At 38.1% G+C, this 17,798-nt stretch overlaps 1 protein-coding gene across 2 annotated transcripts in view; it reads left to right on the top strand.

Moving 5' to 3' along the window:
* CCDC141 (coiled-coil domain containing 141) overlaps positions 1-17,798 on the top strand; it is a 204,310-nt gene that overhangs the window by 168,388 nt on the left and 18,124 nt on the right. For both annotated transcript variants that reach the window (XM_079923846.1, XM_079923844.1), the window contains exons 18-21: positions 1,931-2,071; positions 2,792-2,980; positions 11,556-11,739; positions 14,655-14,764. In XM_079923846.1, the coding sequence (XP_079779972.1) occupies positions 1,931-2,071; positions 2,792-2,980; positions 11,556-11,739; positions 14,655-14,764 (624 nt within the window). The remainder of the gene's footprint in view (positions 1-1,930; positions 2,072-2,791; positions 2,981-11,555; positions 11,740-14,654; positions 14,765-17,798) is intronic.

Genomic DNA, 17,798 nt, shown 5'->3' with positions numbered 1-17,798 from the left:
AAATAAAAATTGTATTTTTAGCTGTAGTAAAAGACACATAACATAAAATTTACTATCTTAACCATTTTAAGAGTACAGTTAAGTGATATAATGTACCTTCACAGTGTTGCACTACTATCACCACTATTCATTTCCAGAACTTTTTCACCATCCCAAACAGAAACTCTGTACTCATTACAATAACTCCCTATTGAGGACATGTTTTTTAATACAAAAATCTCTGGTTTCCTCAGATGTGGTAGTTATTGCACCTATTGTTGCAGATTATGACTTCAAGGGAAAAAAGTTCCTGCCAAAGTTTTATGTGATTAACTAAGGAGGAAGTCTGTATCTTAATCCCATAAAATCAACTTCATTTGTCCTTTCCCACTAATAACAAATACATACATATTAAAACAACAAATGTCAAAAAATTTAAATATTGTTTATTTCATAAATATACCAACTGAATATTATCTTTTAAATATTTTTCTGAGTTCTAACAGAGAAATCATTTTCAAATTTTGAAGTTACAGTTCTTTCCACTCCTTTATAATATTACTGATTTATCAATTTAAATATTTTACATGGTCTCTGTGCTTATAATTTAAAGCTAATGCTCAGCTATTTCATTTACCATATAAAATAAACAACACTGATGATGAAGTATAGTTGTGGCAAATGCAAAAATTGCATCAGTATAATAATTTCCATGTATGCAAATAGGCTAGGGCTTTATAGATTGTTGTCTTCAGAAAATGTTAAAGATAAGGTCACGGTTCTGTTTTTACAATATGCAGAATTTGAAATAAGCATTTTGAGAAAGCAAGCATTTTCTGGGGCAAATATGTTTTTCTGCATTATAAGTTTAAAATCCAGCATGGGCCCAGCCTTTATTCCCTCCCAAATAATTTACTTGCTGTCATTGAAAACAATTTTAATATCTTCCTGACTTTTCTTGTCATAGCTCAAATTTATCAACCATGACGTTGTTTATTCTTGGCTGTTAAATGCTTCCATATAATCTGAGACGGTTTATATGTTCTCTGTACTTCTGTTTGCTGATAATATAGAGTGAATTGCCTGTTAATATGTTTATCCTTCTTGAATCTGGAGAAGGGCACAGAAAGCGTTGTTGTTAATGGAACTAGACTGCTTAGAATTTTGGCTCACTGGTAAAGTTGGACTGTTTATTCTTAAGAAAGTCATCATCTATGCCCCGTTTTCAGCGTATAGCCATACACTCTGTTTATATACAAGTTAGCATTGCCACCACAGGCAACAACTGTCACCTTACATTCCATTTTTTAAGGACCTCTGAAGTTAATGGCTTATATCTAAGAAGTAAATCGCTTCTGGAAACTGCCCATGAAAAATAATTTTTAATTGGATTTGGACAAATACAGTCCTTTTCCTACTGACTGTCATACTGGGTCTCCTCTTCCACCCCACTAATGTCCTCGTTGGTCTAAATGTCAACACTCCATTGACCTCTGCAACATGGACAGCTCCTTGGAGGCTTAATAAATTTATTCATGATGGCTATAAGAGCATTGGAATATGGAACAAATATTAGCACACAGAGAACAGAATGAGTTGTAAAGTGATGTCAAATAAATAAATACAAATAAGAAAATTAGAGTTGCTTAAAATCTATCGTATGTTAAAAACTTTCTTGTTTGAAGGTCAAAGGATGTTCCGTAACTGTAATCCTAATTATAAATTACAAATCAAAAAATACTAAGAACAATTTATAATTACCTATATTTGGGGGATATATTTAAATTCACATTATATATTCACTTAGCAGACCTGTCTTCTACTGAAAATCACTCTGTATACATTTCGAAGGTTATGAATATTTTGAAGTATAGCTTTCTAGATTTATTTCAAGTGAATATTAGTGTTCTCATTTTAAGGAAATCACCTGCTTCTTTTTATTGAACTGCAGCTCAAAGAGTCATTCAAAGACATCAAAAAGAAATTCAATAATTTGAAGTTTAATTACACTAAGAAAAATGAAAAAGCTCGAAATCTAAAAGCTCTGAAATATCAAATTCAACAAGTAGATATGTATGCTGAAAAATTACAGGTAATGAGAAAGTACGTGTGTGTGTGCGTGCTACTGCAATTATTGCAAAATTATTTTGCATTTCAATTCTAGATGCCTAACCCCTGGGCTTTTTTATAGCATTAGGACTGAAAAGATCATCCTTAATTTTTATAACAATTGGGTACTTCATGTAAAATACATAATTAATTGATTTATCTCTTGAAGCAGCTCCAAAATGATTTCTGCCAAATCTACCCAGCCTCTCCCCTTCCTCTCTCTCTCTCTCTCTCTCTCACACACACACACACACACACACACACACACATACACATATCCCCCTCTTGTATACCCCTCTTTCTTTCCTTGTACCCACCTATGTCAGGACCTTCCTCCCCTGTTCCTGCAGCCCCTTGTCACTTATACTGGCTAGATTATTTGAGTGCCTTTCTCGGGAGACAGTGAGCTAACTGAGGACAATAAAATATTTGATTTTATGATCACTGTCTTTTTTTAAATCATTAGTAGCATTCTCAAACTATGGTATAGATCCTGATATGCAGTAAATTTTCTCTATGTTTGCTGCTGAATCAATAAACTATCTGAAACAAAACCTATTCTTTCCAAAATGCGTTTTAATAATTATGATTTTCACATATTAAATGGAGGAAGCTACAAAAGTTTTTCCCGCAATATTTAATCACTAACTAGCCTCATAAATAAAAATTGAATGTCCTTAAATATTTTTTTTTTTTTGCACAGGCTTTGAAAAGGAAAATGGGAAAAGTTGAGAATAAGACTTTTTTCTTAAATTATCCAAATAATAAAGTGAATGTCCTTTTGGAAGCCATGAGGGATTTGCAGAAATATGTGGATGAGTTTGACAAAGTTGTGACAGATTACAGGAAGAATTTGGACCTGACTGAGCATCTCCAGGAGTTGATAGAAGAGGTATCCTCTTCTTGTTGTAATGTTATCTGTGTTGTAGTGTTGTTTTTAAAAATTAGCTGCTTTAAAACAATGCTGCATTGGCTATTATTGTCATTAAATTCATGCATCATGACTCTTTTCATGATTATATCCTTAGGCTAATTTCCTAAAGCAGAATTGCTGGACCAAAGGGGATGCATGTTATAAGGTTCTGATTGTATTGTCCAGTTGCTCTTCGGAAAGATTTTACTAATTTACTCTTTTTACCAGCAACATATGAGACTTTCTCATTTCTCCATAACCACATCAACTCAAGATATGTTTAACCATTATGGAATTATGTTCACTGCTGGATATCTGCTAAAACACTCAAAAATGACATTTATTTCACAGAATTTGAAAATGTTTAGAGAGAAAGGTGACACTTGGATTTTTCAGGTACAAAAATTGTTATTGATATTATTTCGTTTTTGTCAAGAGGATAAATGGCAAAGTATACACAGATTACATGAAATGTAGCAAGTTGGTTATTATTGGCATACTTCATAGTGAAGAAGCTCTACACTTGAAGTTATTGAGCGTTCTTTGTAATCCATTATTCTGAGATACAAAATGTCTCTCCCACTAACGCAATAGAGCTTTTAGATGTAACACCACATGAAGGAGGATTGAAATGATCATTCTTCTATACTGATGTATAGGTTCGCTGTACTTCTGTGGCACTTATTTAAAGCCAGCTCCTAACAGAGTCATGTGTTTCTATTTCTCACTCAGCATAAGTGTTTCTAGCCTTGGTCAGACACTTCTTCCATCACAGTTATTTATTTTCAGTGAGAAACTCAATTCTCCACTGTCCTTTGAAAATATGCCTATCTTCTATCAAGAAAAGGTCAAATGCTATTCTTCAAATGATATTTCCTCAATCTATACACTAAATCTTATTCTTAAAAGAGAATTTATTTATTAGAGTGTTATTTGGGCAATAATTTATCCATGTATTGTAAATGATTTCAATTACATAGGCTGGATTTTGTGTGTTTGAGCTTTTTTCTTCCCTTTAGCTGATATTTGGATTCTTTTCAGTGCCATATGCTTTTTATTTTTTTTATTTATTTATTTTTAACATCTTTATTGGAGTATAATTGCTTTACAATGGTGTGTTAGTTTCTGCTGTATAACAAAGTGAATCAGTTATACATATACATATATCCCCGTATCTCTTCCCTCTTGCATCTCCCTCCCTCCCATCCTCCGTATCCTACCCCTCTACGTGGTCACAAAGCACCAAGCTGATCTCACCGTGCCACGTGGCTGCTTCCCACCAGCCATCCACCACACACTTGGTAGTGTATATATGTCCATGCCACTCTCTCACTTTGTCCCAGCTTACCCCTTCCCCTCCCCATATCATCAAGTCCATTCTCTAGTAGGTCTGCGTCTTTATTCCCATCTTGCCCCTAGGTTCTTCACAATCAGTTTTTTTTTTTTTTTAGATTCCATATATATGTGTTAGCATATGGTATTTGTTTTTCTCTTTCTGACTTACTTCACTCTGTATGACAGACTCTAGTTCCATCCACCTCACTACAAATAACTCAATTTCATTTCTTTTTATGGCTGAGTAATATTCCATTGTATATATGTGCCACAGCTTCTTTATCCTATCATCTGTTGATGGACACTTAGGTTGCTTCCATGACCTGGCTATTGTAAATAGAGCTGCAATGAACATTGTGGTACATGACTCTTGTTGAAATACAGTTTTCTCAGGGTATATGCCCAGTAGTGGGATTGCTGGGTCATATGGTAGCTCTAATTTTAGTTTTTTAAAGAACGTCCATACTGTTCTCCATAGTGGCTGTATCAATTTACATTCCCACCAACAGTGCTCAACTTCCCACCAACTTTCTCCACACCCTCTCCAGCATTTACTGTTTGCAGATTTTTTGATGATGGCCATTCTGACCGGTGTGAGATGATATCTCATTGTAGTTTTGATTTGCATTTCTCTAATGATTAATGATGTTGAGCATTCTTTCATGTGTTTGTTGGCAATCTGGGTATCTTCTTTGGAGAAATGTCTATTTAGGTCTTCTGCCCATTTTTGGATTGGGTTGTTTGTTTTCTTGATATTGAGCTGCATGAGCTGCTTGTAAATTTTAGAGATTAATCCTTTGTCAGTTGGTTCATTTGCAAATATTTTCTCCCATTCTGAGGGTTGTCTTTTCATCTTGTTTATGATTTCCTTTGCTGTGCAAAAGCTTTTAAGTTTCATTAGGTGTCATTTGTTTATTTTTGTTTTTCTTTCCATTTCTCTATGAAGTGGGTCAAAAAGGATCTTGCTGTGATTTATGTCATAGAGTGTTCTGCCTATGTTTTCCTCTAAGAGTTTTATAGTGTCTGGCACTACATTTAGGGCTTTAATCCATTTTGAGTTTATTTTTGTGTATGGTGTTAGGGAGTGTTCTAATTTCATTATTTTACATGTACCTGTCCAGTTTTCCCAGCACCACTTATTGAACAGGCTATCTTTTACCCACTGTATATTCTTGCCTCCTTTATAAGGTGACCATATGTGCGTGGGTTTATCTCTGGGCTTTCTATCCTGTCCCATTGATTTATATCTCTGTTTCTGTGCCAGTACCATATGTAGCTTTGTAGTATAGTCTGAAGTCAGGGAGCCTGATTCCTCCAGCTCCGTTTTTCTTTCTCAAGATTGCTTTGGCTATTGTGTTTCCATACAAATTGTGAAAATTTTTGTTCTAGTTCTGTGAAAAATGCCAGTGGTAGTTTGATAGGGATTGCATTGAATCTGTAGATTGCTTTGGGTAGTAGAGTCATTTTCACAATGTTTATTCTTCCAATCCAAGCACATGGTATATCTCTCCATCTACTTGTATCACCTTTAATTTCTTTCATCAGTGTCTTATAATTTTCTGCATACAGGTCTTTTGTCTCCTTAGGTAGGTTTATTCCTAGATATTTCATTCTTTTTGTTGCAATGGTATATGGGAGTGTTTTATTAATTTCTCTTTCAGATTTTTCATCATTAGTGTATAGGAATGCCAGAGATTTCTGTGCATTAATTTTGTATACTGTTACTTTACTAAATTCATTGACTAGCTCTAGTAGTTTTCTGGTAGCACCTTTAGGATTCTCTATGTATAGTATCATGTCATCTGCAAACAGTGACAGCTTTACTTCTTCTTTTCCAATTTGGATTCCTTTTATTTCTTTTTCTTCTCTGATTACTGTGGCTAAAACTTCCAAAACTATGTTGAATAATAGTAGTGAGAGTGGGAAACCTTGTCTTGCTCCTGATCTTAGTGGAAATGGTTTCACTTTTTCACCATTGAGGACGATGTTGGCTGTGGGTTTGTCATATATGGCCTTTATTATGTTGAGGTAAGTTCCCTCTGTGCCTACTTTCTGGAGGGTTTTTATCATAAATGGGTGTTGAATTTTGTTGATAGCTTTCTCTGCATCTATTGAGATGATCATATGGCTTTTATCCTTCAATTTGTTAATATGGTGTATCGTGTTGATTGATTTGCATATATTGAAGAATCCTTGCATTTCTGTGATAAACCCCACTTCATCATGGTGTATGATCCTTTTAAAATGCTGTTGGATTCTGTTTGCTAGTATTTTGTTGAGAATTTTTCCATCTATGTTCATCAGTGATATTGGCCTGTAGTTTTCTTTCTTTGTGACATCTTTGGTTTTGGTATCAGGGTGATGGTGGCCTCGTAGAATGAGTTTGGGTATGTTCCTCCCTCTGCCATATTTTGGAAGAGTTTGAGAGGATAGGTGTTAGCTCTTCTCTGTATGTTTGATATAATTTGCCTGTGAAGGCATCTTGTCCTGGGCTTTTGTTTGTTGGAAGATTTTTAATCACAGTTTCAATTTCAGTGCTTGTCAATGGTCTGTTCATATTTTCTATTTCTTCCTGGTTCAGTCTCGGAAGGTTGTGCATTTCTAAGAATTTGTCCATTTCTTCCAGGTTGTCCATTTTATTGCCATATAGTTGCTTGTAGTAATCTCTCATGATCCTTTGTATTTCTGCCATGTCAATTGTTACTTCTCCTTTGTATTTCTGTAGTGTCAGTTGTTACTTCTCCTTTTTCATTTCTATTTATTTGAGTCTTCTCCCTTTTTTTATTGATGAGTCTGGCTAATGGTTTATCAATTTTGTTTATCTTCTCAAAGAACCAGCTTCTAGTTTAATTGATCTTTGCTATAGTTTCCTTCATTTTTTTCATTTATTTCTGATCTGATCTTTATGATTCCTTTCCTTCTGCTAACTTTGGGGTTTTTTAATTCTTCTTTCTCTAATTGCTTTAGGTGTAAAGTTAGGTTGTTTAATTGAGATGTTTCTTCTTTCTTAAGGTAGGATTGTATTGCTATAAAATTCCTTCTTAGAACTGCTTTTGCTGCATCCCATAGGTTTTGGGTCGTCGTGTTTTCATTGTCATTTGTTTCTAGGTATTTTTTGATTTCCTCTTTGATTTCTTCAGTGATCTCTTGGTTATTAAGTAGTGTATTGTTTAGCCTCCATATGTTGGTATTTTTTACAGATCTTTTTCTGTAATCGATATCTAGTTTCATAGCATTGTGGTCGGAAAAGATACTTGATACGATTTCAATTTTCTTAAATTTACCAAGGGTTGCTTTGTGACCCAAGATATGATCCTGGAGAATGTTCCATGAGCACTTGAGAAGAATGTGTATTCTGTTGTTTTTGGATGGAATGTCCTATAAATATCAATTAAGTCCATCTTGTTTAATGTATCATTTAAAGCTTGTGTTTCCTTATTTATTTTCATTTTGGATGATTGTCCGTTGGTGAAACTGGGGTGTTAAAGTCCCCTACTATGATTGTGTTCCTGTCAATTTCCCCTTTTATGGCTTTTAGTATTTGCCTTATGTGTTGAGGGGCTCCTATGTTGGGTGCATAAATATTTACAATTGTTATATCTTCTTCTTGGATTGATCCCTTGATCACTATGTAGTGTCCTTCTTTGTCTCTTGTAATAGCCTTTATTATAAAGTTTATTTTGTCTGATGTGATACTTGCTACTCCAGCTTCTTTTCATTTCCATATGCATTGAATATCATTTTCCATCCCCTCACTTTCAGTCTGTATGTGTCCCTAGGTCTGAAGTTGGTCTCTTGTAGACAGCATATATATGGGTCTTGTTTTTGTATCCATTCAGCCACTCTATGTCTTTTGGTTGGAGCATTTACTCCATTTACATTTAAGGTAATTATAGATATGTATGTTCCAATTACTATTTTCTTAATTGTGTTGATTTGTTATTGTAGGTGTTTTCCTTCTCTTGTGTTTCCTGCCTAGAGAGTTTCCTTTAGCATTTGTTGTAAAGCTGGTTTGGTGGTGCTGAATTCTCTTAGCTTTTGCTTGTTTGTAAAGGTTTCAATTTCTCTGTCAAATCTGAATGAGATCCTTGCTGGGTAGAGTAATCTTGGTTGTAGATTTTTCCCCTTCATCACTTTAAATATGTTCTGCCACTCCCTTCTGGCTTGCAGAGTTTCTGCTGAAAGGTCAGCTGTTAACCTTATGGGGATTCCCTTGTATGTTATTTGTTTTTCCCTTGCTGCTTTCAATATTTTTTCTCTGTATTTAATTTTTGATAGTTTGGTTAATATGTGTCTTGGTGTGTTTCTCCTTGGATTTATCCTGTATGGGACTCTCTGCACTTCCTGGACTTGATTAACTATTTCCTTTCCCATATTAGGGAAGTTTTCAACTATAATCTCTTCAAATATTTTCTCAGTCCCTTTCTTTTTCTCTTCTTCTTCTGGGACCCCTATAATTTGAATGTTGGTGTGTTTAATGTTGTCCCAGAGGTCTCTGAGACTGTCTTCAATTCTTTTCATTCTATTTTCTTTATTCTGCTCTGAGGTAGTTATTTCCACTATTTTATCTCCGAGGTCACTTATCTGTTCTTCTGCCTCAGTTATTCTGCTATTGATCCCTTCTAGAGAATTTTTAATTTCATTTATTGTGTTGTTCATCACTGTTTGTTTGCTCTTTAGTTCTTCTAGGTCCTTGTTAAATGTTTCTTGTATTTTCTCCATTCTATTTCCAAGATTCTGGATCATCTTTACTATCATTATTCTGAATTCTTTTTCAGGTAGACTGCCTGTTTCCTCTTCATTTGTTAGGTCTGGTGGGTTTTTACCTTGCTCCTTCATCTGCTGTGTTTCTCTGTCTTCTCATTTTGCTTAACTTACTATGTTTGGGGTCTCCTTTTCACAGGCTGCAAGTTCCTAGTTCCCATTGTTTTTGGTGTCTGCCCCCAGTGGCTAAGGTTGGTTCAGTGGGTTGTGTAGGCTTCCTGGTGGAGGGGACTAGTGCCTGTGTTCTGGTGGATGAGGCTGCATCTTGTCTTTCTGGTGGGCAGGTCCACATCTGGTGGTGTGTTTTGGGGTGTCTGTAGACTTATTATGATTTTAGGCAGCCTCTCTGCTAATGCGTGGGGTTGTGTTCCTGTCTTGCTAGTTGTTTGGCATAGGGTATCCTGTTCTGGAGCTTGCTGGTCATTGAGTGGAGCTGGGTATTGGCGTTCAGATGGAGATCTCTGGGAGATTTTCGCCGTTTGATATTACGTGGAGCTGGGAGGTCTCTTGTGGACCAGTGTCCTGAACTTGGCTCTCCCACCTCAGAGGCACAGCCCTGACACGTGGCTGGAGCACCAAGAGCCTGTCATCCACATGGGTCAGAATAAAAGGGAGAAAGAAAAGAAAGAACAAAAGAAGAAGATAAAATAAAATTTAAAAATTATTAAAGTAAAAAATAATTGTTAAAAAAAATTTTTAACTAATAAAAAAAGAAAAGAAAGAAAGAAGAGAGCAACCAAACCAAGAAACAAATCCACCATTGATAACAAGTGCTAAAAAGTATACTAAAAAGAAAAACAAAAAACGGACAGACAGAACCCTAGGACAAATGGTAAAAGCAAAGCTATACAGACAAAATCACACACAGAAGCATACACATACACACTCACAAAAAGAGAAAAAGGAAAAAAAATATATATATATATCATTGCTCCCAATGTCTACCTCCTCAATTTGGGATGATTCGTTGTCTATTCAGGTATTCCACAGATGCAGGGTACATCTAGTTGAATGTGGCGATTTAATCCGCTGCTCCTGAGGCTGCTGGGAGAAATTTCCCTTTCTCTTCTTTGTTTGCACATCTCCTGGGGTTCAGCTTTGGATTTGGCCCTGCCTCTGCGTGTAGGTTGCCTGAGGGCGTCTGTTCTTCACTCAGACAAGACGGGGTTAAAGGAGCCGCTGAAATGGGAGCTCTGGCTCACTCAGGCCGGGGGCAGGAAGGGGTACGGACTGCGGGGCGAGCCCGCGGCAACAGAGGCCAGTTATGATGTTGCATCAGCCTGAGGCACGCCGTGCGTTCTCCCGGGGAAGTTGTCTCTGTATCACGGGACCCTGGCAGTGGCGGGCTGCACAGGCTCCCAGAGGGGCGGTGTGGATAGTGACCTGTGCTTGCACACAGGCTTCTTGGTGGCGGCAGCAACAGCCCTAGCGTCCCATGCCCATCTCTGAGGTCTGCGCTTTTAGCCACGGCTCGCGCCCGTCTCTGGAGCTCCTTTAAGCAGCATTCTTAATCCCCTCTCCTCGCGCACCAGGAAACAAAGAGGGAAGAAAAAGTCTCTTGCCTCTTCGGCAGGTCCAGACTTTCCCCCGGACTCCCTCCCGGCCCTCCATGGCGCACTAACCCCTTCAGGCTGTGTTCATGCTGCCAACCCCAGTCCTCTCCCTGGATCCGACCTCCGAAGCCCAAGCCTCAGCTCCCAGCCCCCAACTGCCCTGGCAGGTGAGCAAACAAGTCTCTCGGGCTGGTGAGTGCCGGTCGGCCCTGATCCTCTGTGCGAGAATCTCTCCGCTTTGCCCTCTGCACCCCTGTTGCTGCGCTCTCCTCCGTGGCCCCGAAGCTTCCCGCCCCCCGCTGCCACCCCCATCCCCGCCAGTGAAGGGGCTTCCTACTGTGTGGAAACTTTTCCTTCTTCACAGCTCCCTCCCACTGGTGCAGGTCCTGTCCCTATTCTTTTGTCTCTGTTTTTTCTTTTGCCGTACCCAGGTACGTGGGGTGTTTCTTGCCTTTTGGGAGGTCTGAGGTCTTCTGCCAGTGTTCAGTAGGTGTTCTGTAGGAGTTGTTCCACATGTAGATGTATTTCTGATGTATTTGTGGGGAGGAAGGTGATCTCCACGTCTTACTCTTCCGCCATCTTGAAGCTCCTCCCACATGCTTTTTTAGACTGCCTGTTCTTGTAAGTCTGCAACATTCCTCTTAGGAATTATGCTTCAGGCAAACCTAAGAAGGCAGGAAAATCAGAGTGATTTCCATACTTCTACTTTCTTACCTGACTAATTTCCAAGTGCAAAAGTATATGATCACGTTGTGATGTTTTCCTTCTTAGGACTTAAAGAGTTCACACTAATGTGAATATAAAGTTTGAGGAAATTGAAATTTGATATTTCAGTGATCAAAATGAAGAACTTTGGAAGGATGGTGTCTCTTTAATCTATGCTTTGTCCCATTTTAATTTAGTGTCACTTTTGGTATGAAGATGCAAGTGCCACAGTTGTAAGAGTTAGAAAATATTCCACAGAGTGCAAGACCAAGGAAGCTGTGGAGATTCTCCTTCAGCAGTTCAAAAAGTTTATCACACCCTCAGTGCCTCAGCAAGAAGAAAGGATTCAGGAAATCAGTGACCTGGCTCAGCGCTTATATGGTGAGGTCTCTTTTAAGATACCCACTGATTCACTATTGAACACATCTCTAGTGAACCTAATCCAATGGAAAGCAGAGCATGGCAAGCCCTCAGGGTCCTCACTACCCCAACCTATTCAAGGAAAAGTTTAAAGATAAGAGCAAAAGTGAACTGTAGTGAATAGAGGAAGGAACTCCTGGCTGTAGGAGATGAAGCCTGTGGATTTTTAATGACCATTTGTAAACCTTCCTTCTAAATTCTGCTTTCTTCCCCATTCTTGTTGTTCATCTTCAGGGTAATAAAACCAGAACAATACTCAGCTTATGTAGACAAAAAAATCTAATTTCCACTAGGGTGATTCCTCAAAAAAAATACAAAACTCCCATAATATTATACTTAAAGTAGGTAGAAAGCTAAGACTGAGGTCTACAGCCCTCTCACTTCTGTGAGCGTTATGGTTTGTGGATATGAGAAAGAGCTGGAAGATTTTCCCTTGTCTTCCTCTCACTTGTGGAATAAATGGGAGAACTCAAACGACCATCTCACTGGTTGTGCTCTCCTCTTATCCATGACTTTGTCAGTCTGAGAAGTCTTTCTATCTGAGGGAAGGCCCCATTTAAAAGGCCCCTGGGGGTTGACAGTCCTTGAGGGTGCAAAGGAATAACTTTCATGAATTCCCTGACATTGTTAACTACAGGCCAAGAGTAATTCCTAGTGACAGCGCAAATCTAGCCCCAAAGGAAGGTAGCACCAGGTGCTTCATTTGGCTGTCCACAGCTGCTGTCAGGTGGACATTTTCTCTTATTACATGAAGCACTATGCATGGATAGACATAAAAATTTTGTGGAACAATATATACTATACTCCCTAACATCAAATTACTGAGAATGAATTATTAATGATTTTCCAGAGAAAAGGGTAGAAACATAAGAACAATAAAATATAGATTGAAAAATTAAAGAAGACTAATGTGATGTTTCATTCCTACTATAGTTACCGTATAAATGTACTAAAAAATTCTGGAGGCACTCTGCTCCTATAAGATGGTTTATGTTTTCCTCTGTTATTGTATTCTTCACACTGTAGCATAATTACCTTTCCATTTGTCTGTCTTCTCAACTGACCATAAGCTCCTTGAGGGTAAGGGAAGTATATTTAATCACTATGTTTCAGTGCCACTCAACTTCAGCACATGGGAAGTACTCACATGACACCATAAAAGTTACATTACCCTCCCATTATGCAAGATCCCACATCCTGCTCTGTTTGTATTCCAAGGCCTTATCACCAACTGACATATTGTATGGTTATTTGTCTGTTGTCTGGCTCTCCTTACTAGAGTGTAAGCTCCTTGAGAAAAGGGAGTTCACTGCATTACGGTATATACTAAGTGCTTAACAAATATTTGCTGAATAAATGAATCACTGAATGAATAAATGAATGGCATGCGTCTTCATCTGTTCAGTATGGAAGTTATGCATTTTTTAGAATTTGCATCAGGTAAGATAATTTAGAAATAGTATATCAATTCTTATAGCATTATTGAACCCAGAATTTTAATGCAAATAAATTTATCGCAAAAAAAATTTGAGTACCTATTATGTACTCAGAGCTGTGCTTGATATAAAGACATATAAGACTTAGTTCCATCATTCAAGAATCGACACTCTGTACCTAGAAATCACAATATGGTAAATGCAGTGAGAAAGGTATAAAATGTGTGTATTAGTTTTCTAGGGCTGCCATAACAAAATACCACAGACTGGGTGGCTTCAACAACAAAAATTTATTTCCTCACAGTTCTGGAAGCTAGAGGTCCAAGATTAAGGTGCTCACAGAGTTGGTTTCTACTGAGGCTTCTCTTCTCTTGCTGTCTCTTCATATGGGCAACCCTCTGTGCACAAGCACCCTGGTTTGCTGGTGTCTCTCCTTCTTATAAGGACACCAGTCATGTTGGATTGGGACCCTACCCTAATGGCCTCTTTTTAAGTTTATCACTCTTTAAAGACCTCATCTCCAAATATGGTTATATTCTGAGATACTGGGTGTTGAGTCTTCAACATATTAATTTTGAGAGGGACACAATTCAGCCCATAACAATGTATAATTCTAGTTTGGTCTGAACTGTGGAGTCCAGTAGTCCAAGTTTAAATCCCTTCTCCTCCAATTATTGTCTGGGTCACCTGAAAAGGCTCTGTTGAGCCTTGCATTCCTCATTTGGAAAAAGCAGTAGAACCTACCAGAGAAGGATTATGTTAGCTAATGCATATAAAATGCCTAGCCACAGGCAAATAATAAGCACTCACTACGTGATAGATATTTGTATCATTATCCCAATAGGAAGAGGTAAAATCCAGTTGGGAAAGATTAAGAACATTTTTACAAAGACGTTGGCATTTCAGGTAGACCTTGGAGAGTGGGTAGGATTTGTCAAGCAGAGATGGGGTTATGGTGAGGGCATTCCCAGTACAGAAAAGAATACTCAGTGGCTATGGGGGTTTTGAGAGAAAAGTTGCTGGTTCAGTTTGTCCAGAGATTAAATATGTGAGAGAATTAGGGTGACATACCTTTGAGAGAGGCACGTTAAAACCATATTATGGAGGGCCTTGAATGTATACTTTTCTAGGTAGTGAAGAACCACTGAATGTTCTGAAAAGGAGAAAACTGGTTAGAATGGAGCTTTAAGAATATTAATATAGAAACATTATTTAGGTTATATAAGAGGGACATGGCACAGCAAATGTAACCATTTTTCTAGAATACTTGGTTTTTCCAGTAATGCCTTTATTTATTTATCTGTTCAGCAAGTATTTAGTAAGCACTTACTATTTACCAGCCCTTATGCTGGACACTGGGGAGATCAATTAATGCCTGGGATTTTTTTTTCTGCTAAGGATTTGAGCTTTAAAAATAGATTTAACCCTTCTCCTCCCCAGGTTTTGAAGAAGGGCAGAAATATGCTGAGAAAATAGTGGCCAAACACAAAGAGGTTCTTGAATCTGTTACTGAATTATGTAGCTCTCTCACAGAGCTTGAAGAAAAAAAGGTAATTTCTTCTTACCAGAATATGTATTTTTAAGTGATATAAATAAAAATGTGTTTATCAAGTGTCTTCTGGTACAAAGATGTTCTAACGGAAATTCTCAAGGGACATAATGTGCACATTTGTTTCACAGCTTTCTAACATAATTATATGGTTGTTTCTGATAATTAATTCTGTTTCTTTTCCATCACTGCAGAGAAAAATATTGCTGAGAATAAGGACTAAACTAGTAAGGTGTCTTGTTTATATTTTCATGGATCATATCCTAAAGGATAAATGTGTGCCATTAAAATCAAAGTCTGTATTAAGTAGTTTTACGTTTTCGCTCATAAATAATGAACATGTTATTTTTTCTCCTCCAAATTGTGGCCCTGGAGAAAATAAAACTAATCTTCAGGTATTATAGTCATTGAACATTTAGCTTCATGGAAATATTAAACTAATCATTGGCATCTTTCATGGAATAAATAAATTGCTGGTAAAAAAATAGAGAGAAAATATGTTTATGACTATGTCTAGGTAAAATCTGGTTAAAAGAGAGAAATGTATGTATATATATATATGTGTGTGTGTGTATATATATATACATATATATGTGTATATATATATTGTTTTTGTCTATGTTGTGTCAAAACTGGTTTCATTAGTGCTGTTTTCAGAACTGGCTGAAAGAACCAGTTGTTTAGGATAGAGAGAATGGCAAGGTAATCAAGAGCACAGGCTCTAGAATAAAACACAGCCCCCTAGGAATACCAACTCTCCAAATTATTGGATTTGTGAATGAATTGGGGTAAATTCCTTAATGGCCGTGAGTCTCAGTTTCCTGATCTATAAAATGGAGGAAATAGAGGAAGCTAATAACAGGATAGCCCTGAGGATTGAATGTGAAGACACCTGTGATTATTGTTGTGATTGCTGTTGGTATTGAGACATAATGGTGCTCTTGCAGCTTGGAGCAGAATTATATTTATTTTCAGCAACTATTTTTTCTGTATGAATTTCCATGTCATAAATTTGAGTGACATTCCATTCAAAATGGTTTGCTAAGCTTGCTTATTTATTTATTTATTTATAGCTGTGCTGGGTCTTCGTTGCTGCGCGCGGGCTTTCTCTAGTTGCGGCGAGCAGGGGCTACTCTTCATTTTGGTGCGCGGGCTTCTCATTGCACTGGCTTCTCTTGCTGCAGAGCATGGGCTCCAGGTGCATAGGCTCAGTAGTTGTAGCTCGTGGGCTCTAGAGCACAGGCTCAGTAGTTGTGGCACACGGGCCCAGTTACTCCGCAGCACGTGGGATCCTCCCGGACCAGGGCTTGAACCTGTGTTCCCTGCATTGGCAGGCAGACTCCCAACCACTGCACCACGAGGGAAGTCCCTAAATGGTTTGCTAAGCTTTTAATTCAGTGGGCACCCAATCAAATTATCTTTTTCCTTTGGTTGAGAATCTGGATTTTTCAAATTCTTTACCATTTTCAGTAACACTGTAGTGAGCATCTTTGTACGTGAAGCTTTTTTCTTTCTTTTGTATTATTACCTACGCAAAAATTCTTTGCTTTTCATAGATGTTTTACAATGATAATGCCACCAGTAATGTATGAATGCACCATATATTTTGTATTATCTTTTTCAGCAGTAATCGTTTCCTCCCCACCTTCACCCCACCCCCTGAGGATGTGTTTCTTCTAATTTCTGATACGCAGCCTGAAAATGGCTGCTTCCTCTGACTCTTTGCTGTCATCTACAGCATCCCTCCCATTTATGCTATACATCTCCAAGTGAGCTCCACTAAACAAAATCGACTCTCTTAAAGTGATAGCCCTTTCCAGTTTTTCACCTTCATGGCTATTCTTACTGAAAGCTGTTTCTATTCCCTCTGCCCCCTTCCACTTTCCCCCTTCCTTCTACACCCCTGGAGTCAGCACTGCACCCTCTCTTTCTCATTCCTAACCTATCACTTGGATTCTCTTTTGCGCTAGTCAGCAGCCTCCTAATTATTCACTCCTGCTAGATGAGCCTGCTAGTGTCATTTTTACATTCAGAACACTTCACTACAAACTCTTCCTTGTTTACCAGATAAAGTTCGGACTCAAGGCCTTCCAATGTTCTGGGGCCGATTGTTTTTCCAAACCACTGTGCTTCTACATTCATTGTAGGTTCCTCTCTCACTGGTCTCCTACCCCACATTCCCAGGCCTCCTGCTTCTAAACTTTTACAGTCGTTCCCGCTTATCTACAGTTTTGCTTTCCTCAGTTTCAATTACCTGAAGACAACCTCAGTCTGAAAATATTAGATGAAAAATTCCAAAAATAAACAATTCATAAGTTTTAAATTGTGAGAGACCATATTCATGTAACTTTTATTACAGTATATTGCTATACTTATCCTATTTTATTATTAGTTATTTTAATTAATCTCTTACTCAACCTAATTTATAGATTAAACTTTATCATAAGTGTGTATGTATAGGAAAAAAACATAGTACATATATATAACGTTTGGTACTATCTATGGTTTCGGGCATCCACTGGGGGTCTTGGAACATATTCTCCATGGGTAAGGGCGAGCCACTGTACCTCATGTGCATGGCCTTCTATCTCTCTGACCTAAATTGTTCATCTCTCAAAGCCAGACCCAAATAGTGCCTCCTCCACAATTCCTTCCTTAGCTGTGTCACTTCGCAGGGGAACCGGGCCGCACAGCAGGAGCGAGTGCGGGCGAGCAAGCGAAGCTTCACCTGTAGTTACAGCCATTTCCTGTCGCTCGCATTACCGCTTGAGCTCCGCCTCCTGTCAGATCAGTGGCATGAGATTCTCATAGGAGCGCAAATCCTACTGTGAACTGCTCATACGAGGGATCTAGGTTGTGCGCTTCTTATGAGAACCTAATGCCTGATGATCTGAGGTGGAGCTGAGGCAGTGATGCTAGCGCTGGGGAGTAGCTGCAAATACAGATTATCATTAGCAGAGAGGTTTGACTGCACAGAGACCATAATAAATCAGTTGCTTGCAGACTCATATCAAAACCCTATCAGTGAGTGGCAA

This window comes from Stenella coeruleoalba (genome assembly GCF_951394435.1).
Source record: "Stenella coeruleoalba genome assembly, chromosome: 6".
Classification (NCBI taxonomy): Eukaryota; Metazoa; Chordata; class Mammalia; order Artiodactyla; family Delphinidae; genus Stenella; species Stenella coeruleoalba.
This window is presented reverse-complemented; position numbering and strand designations above follow the sequence as displayed.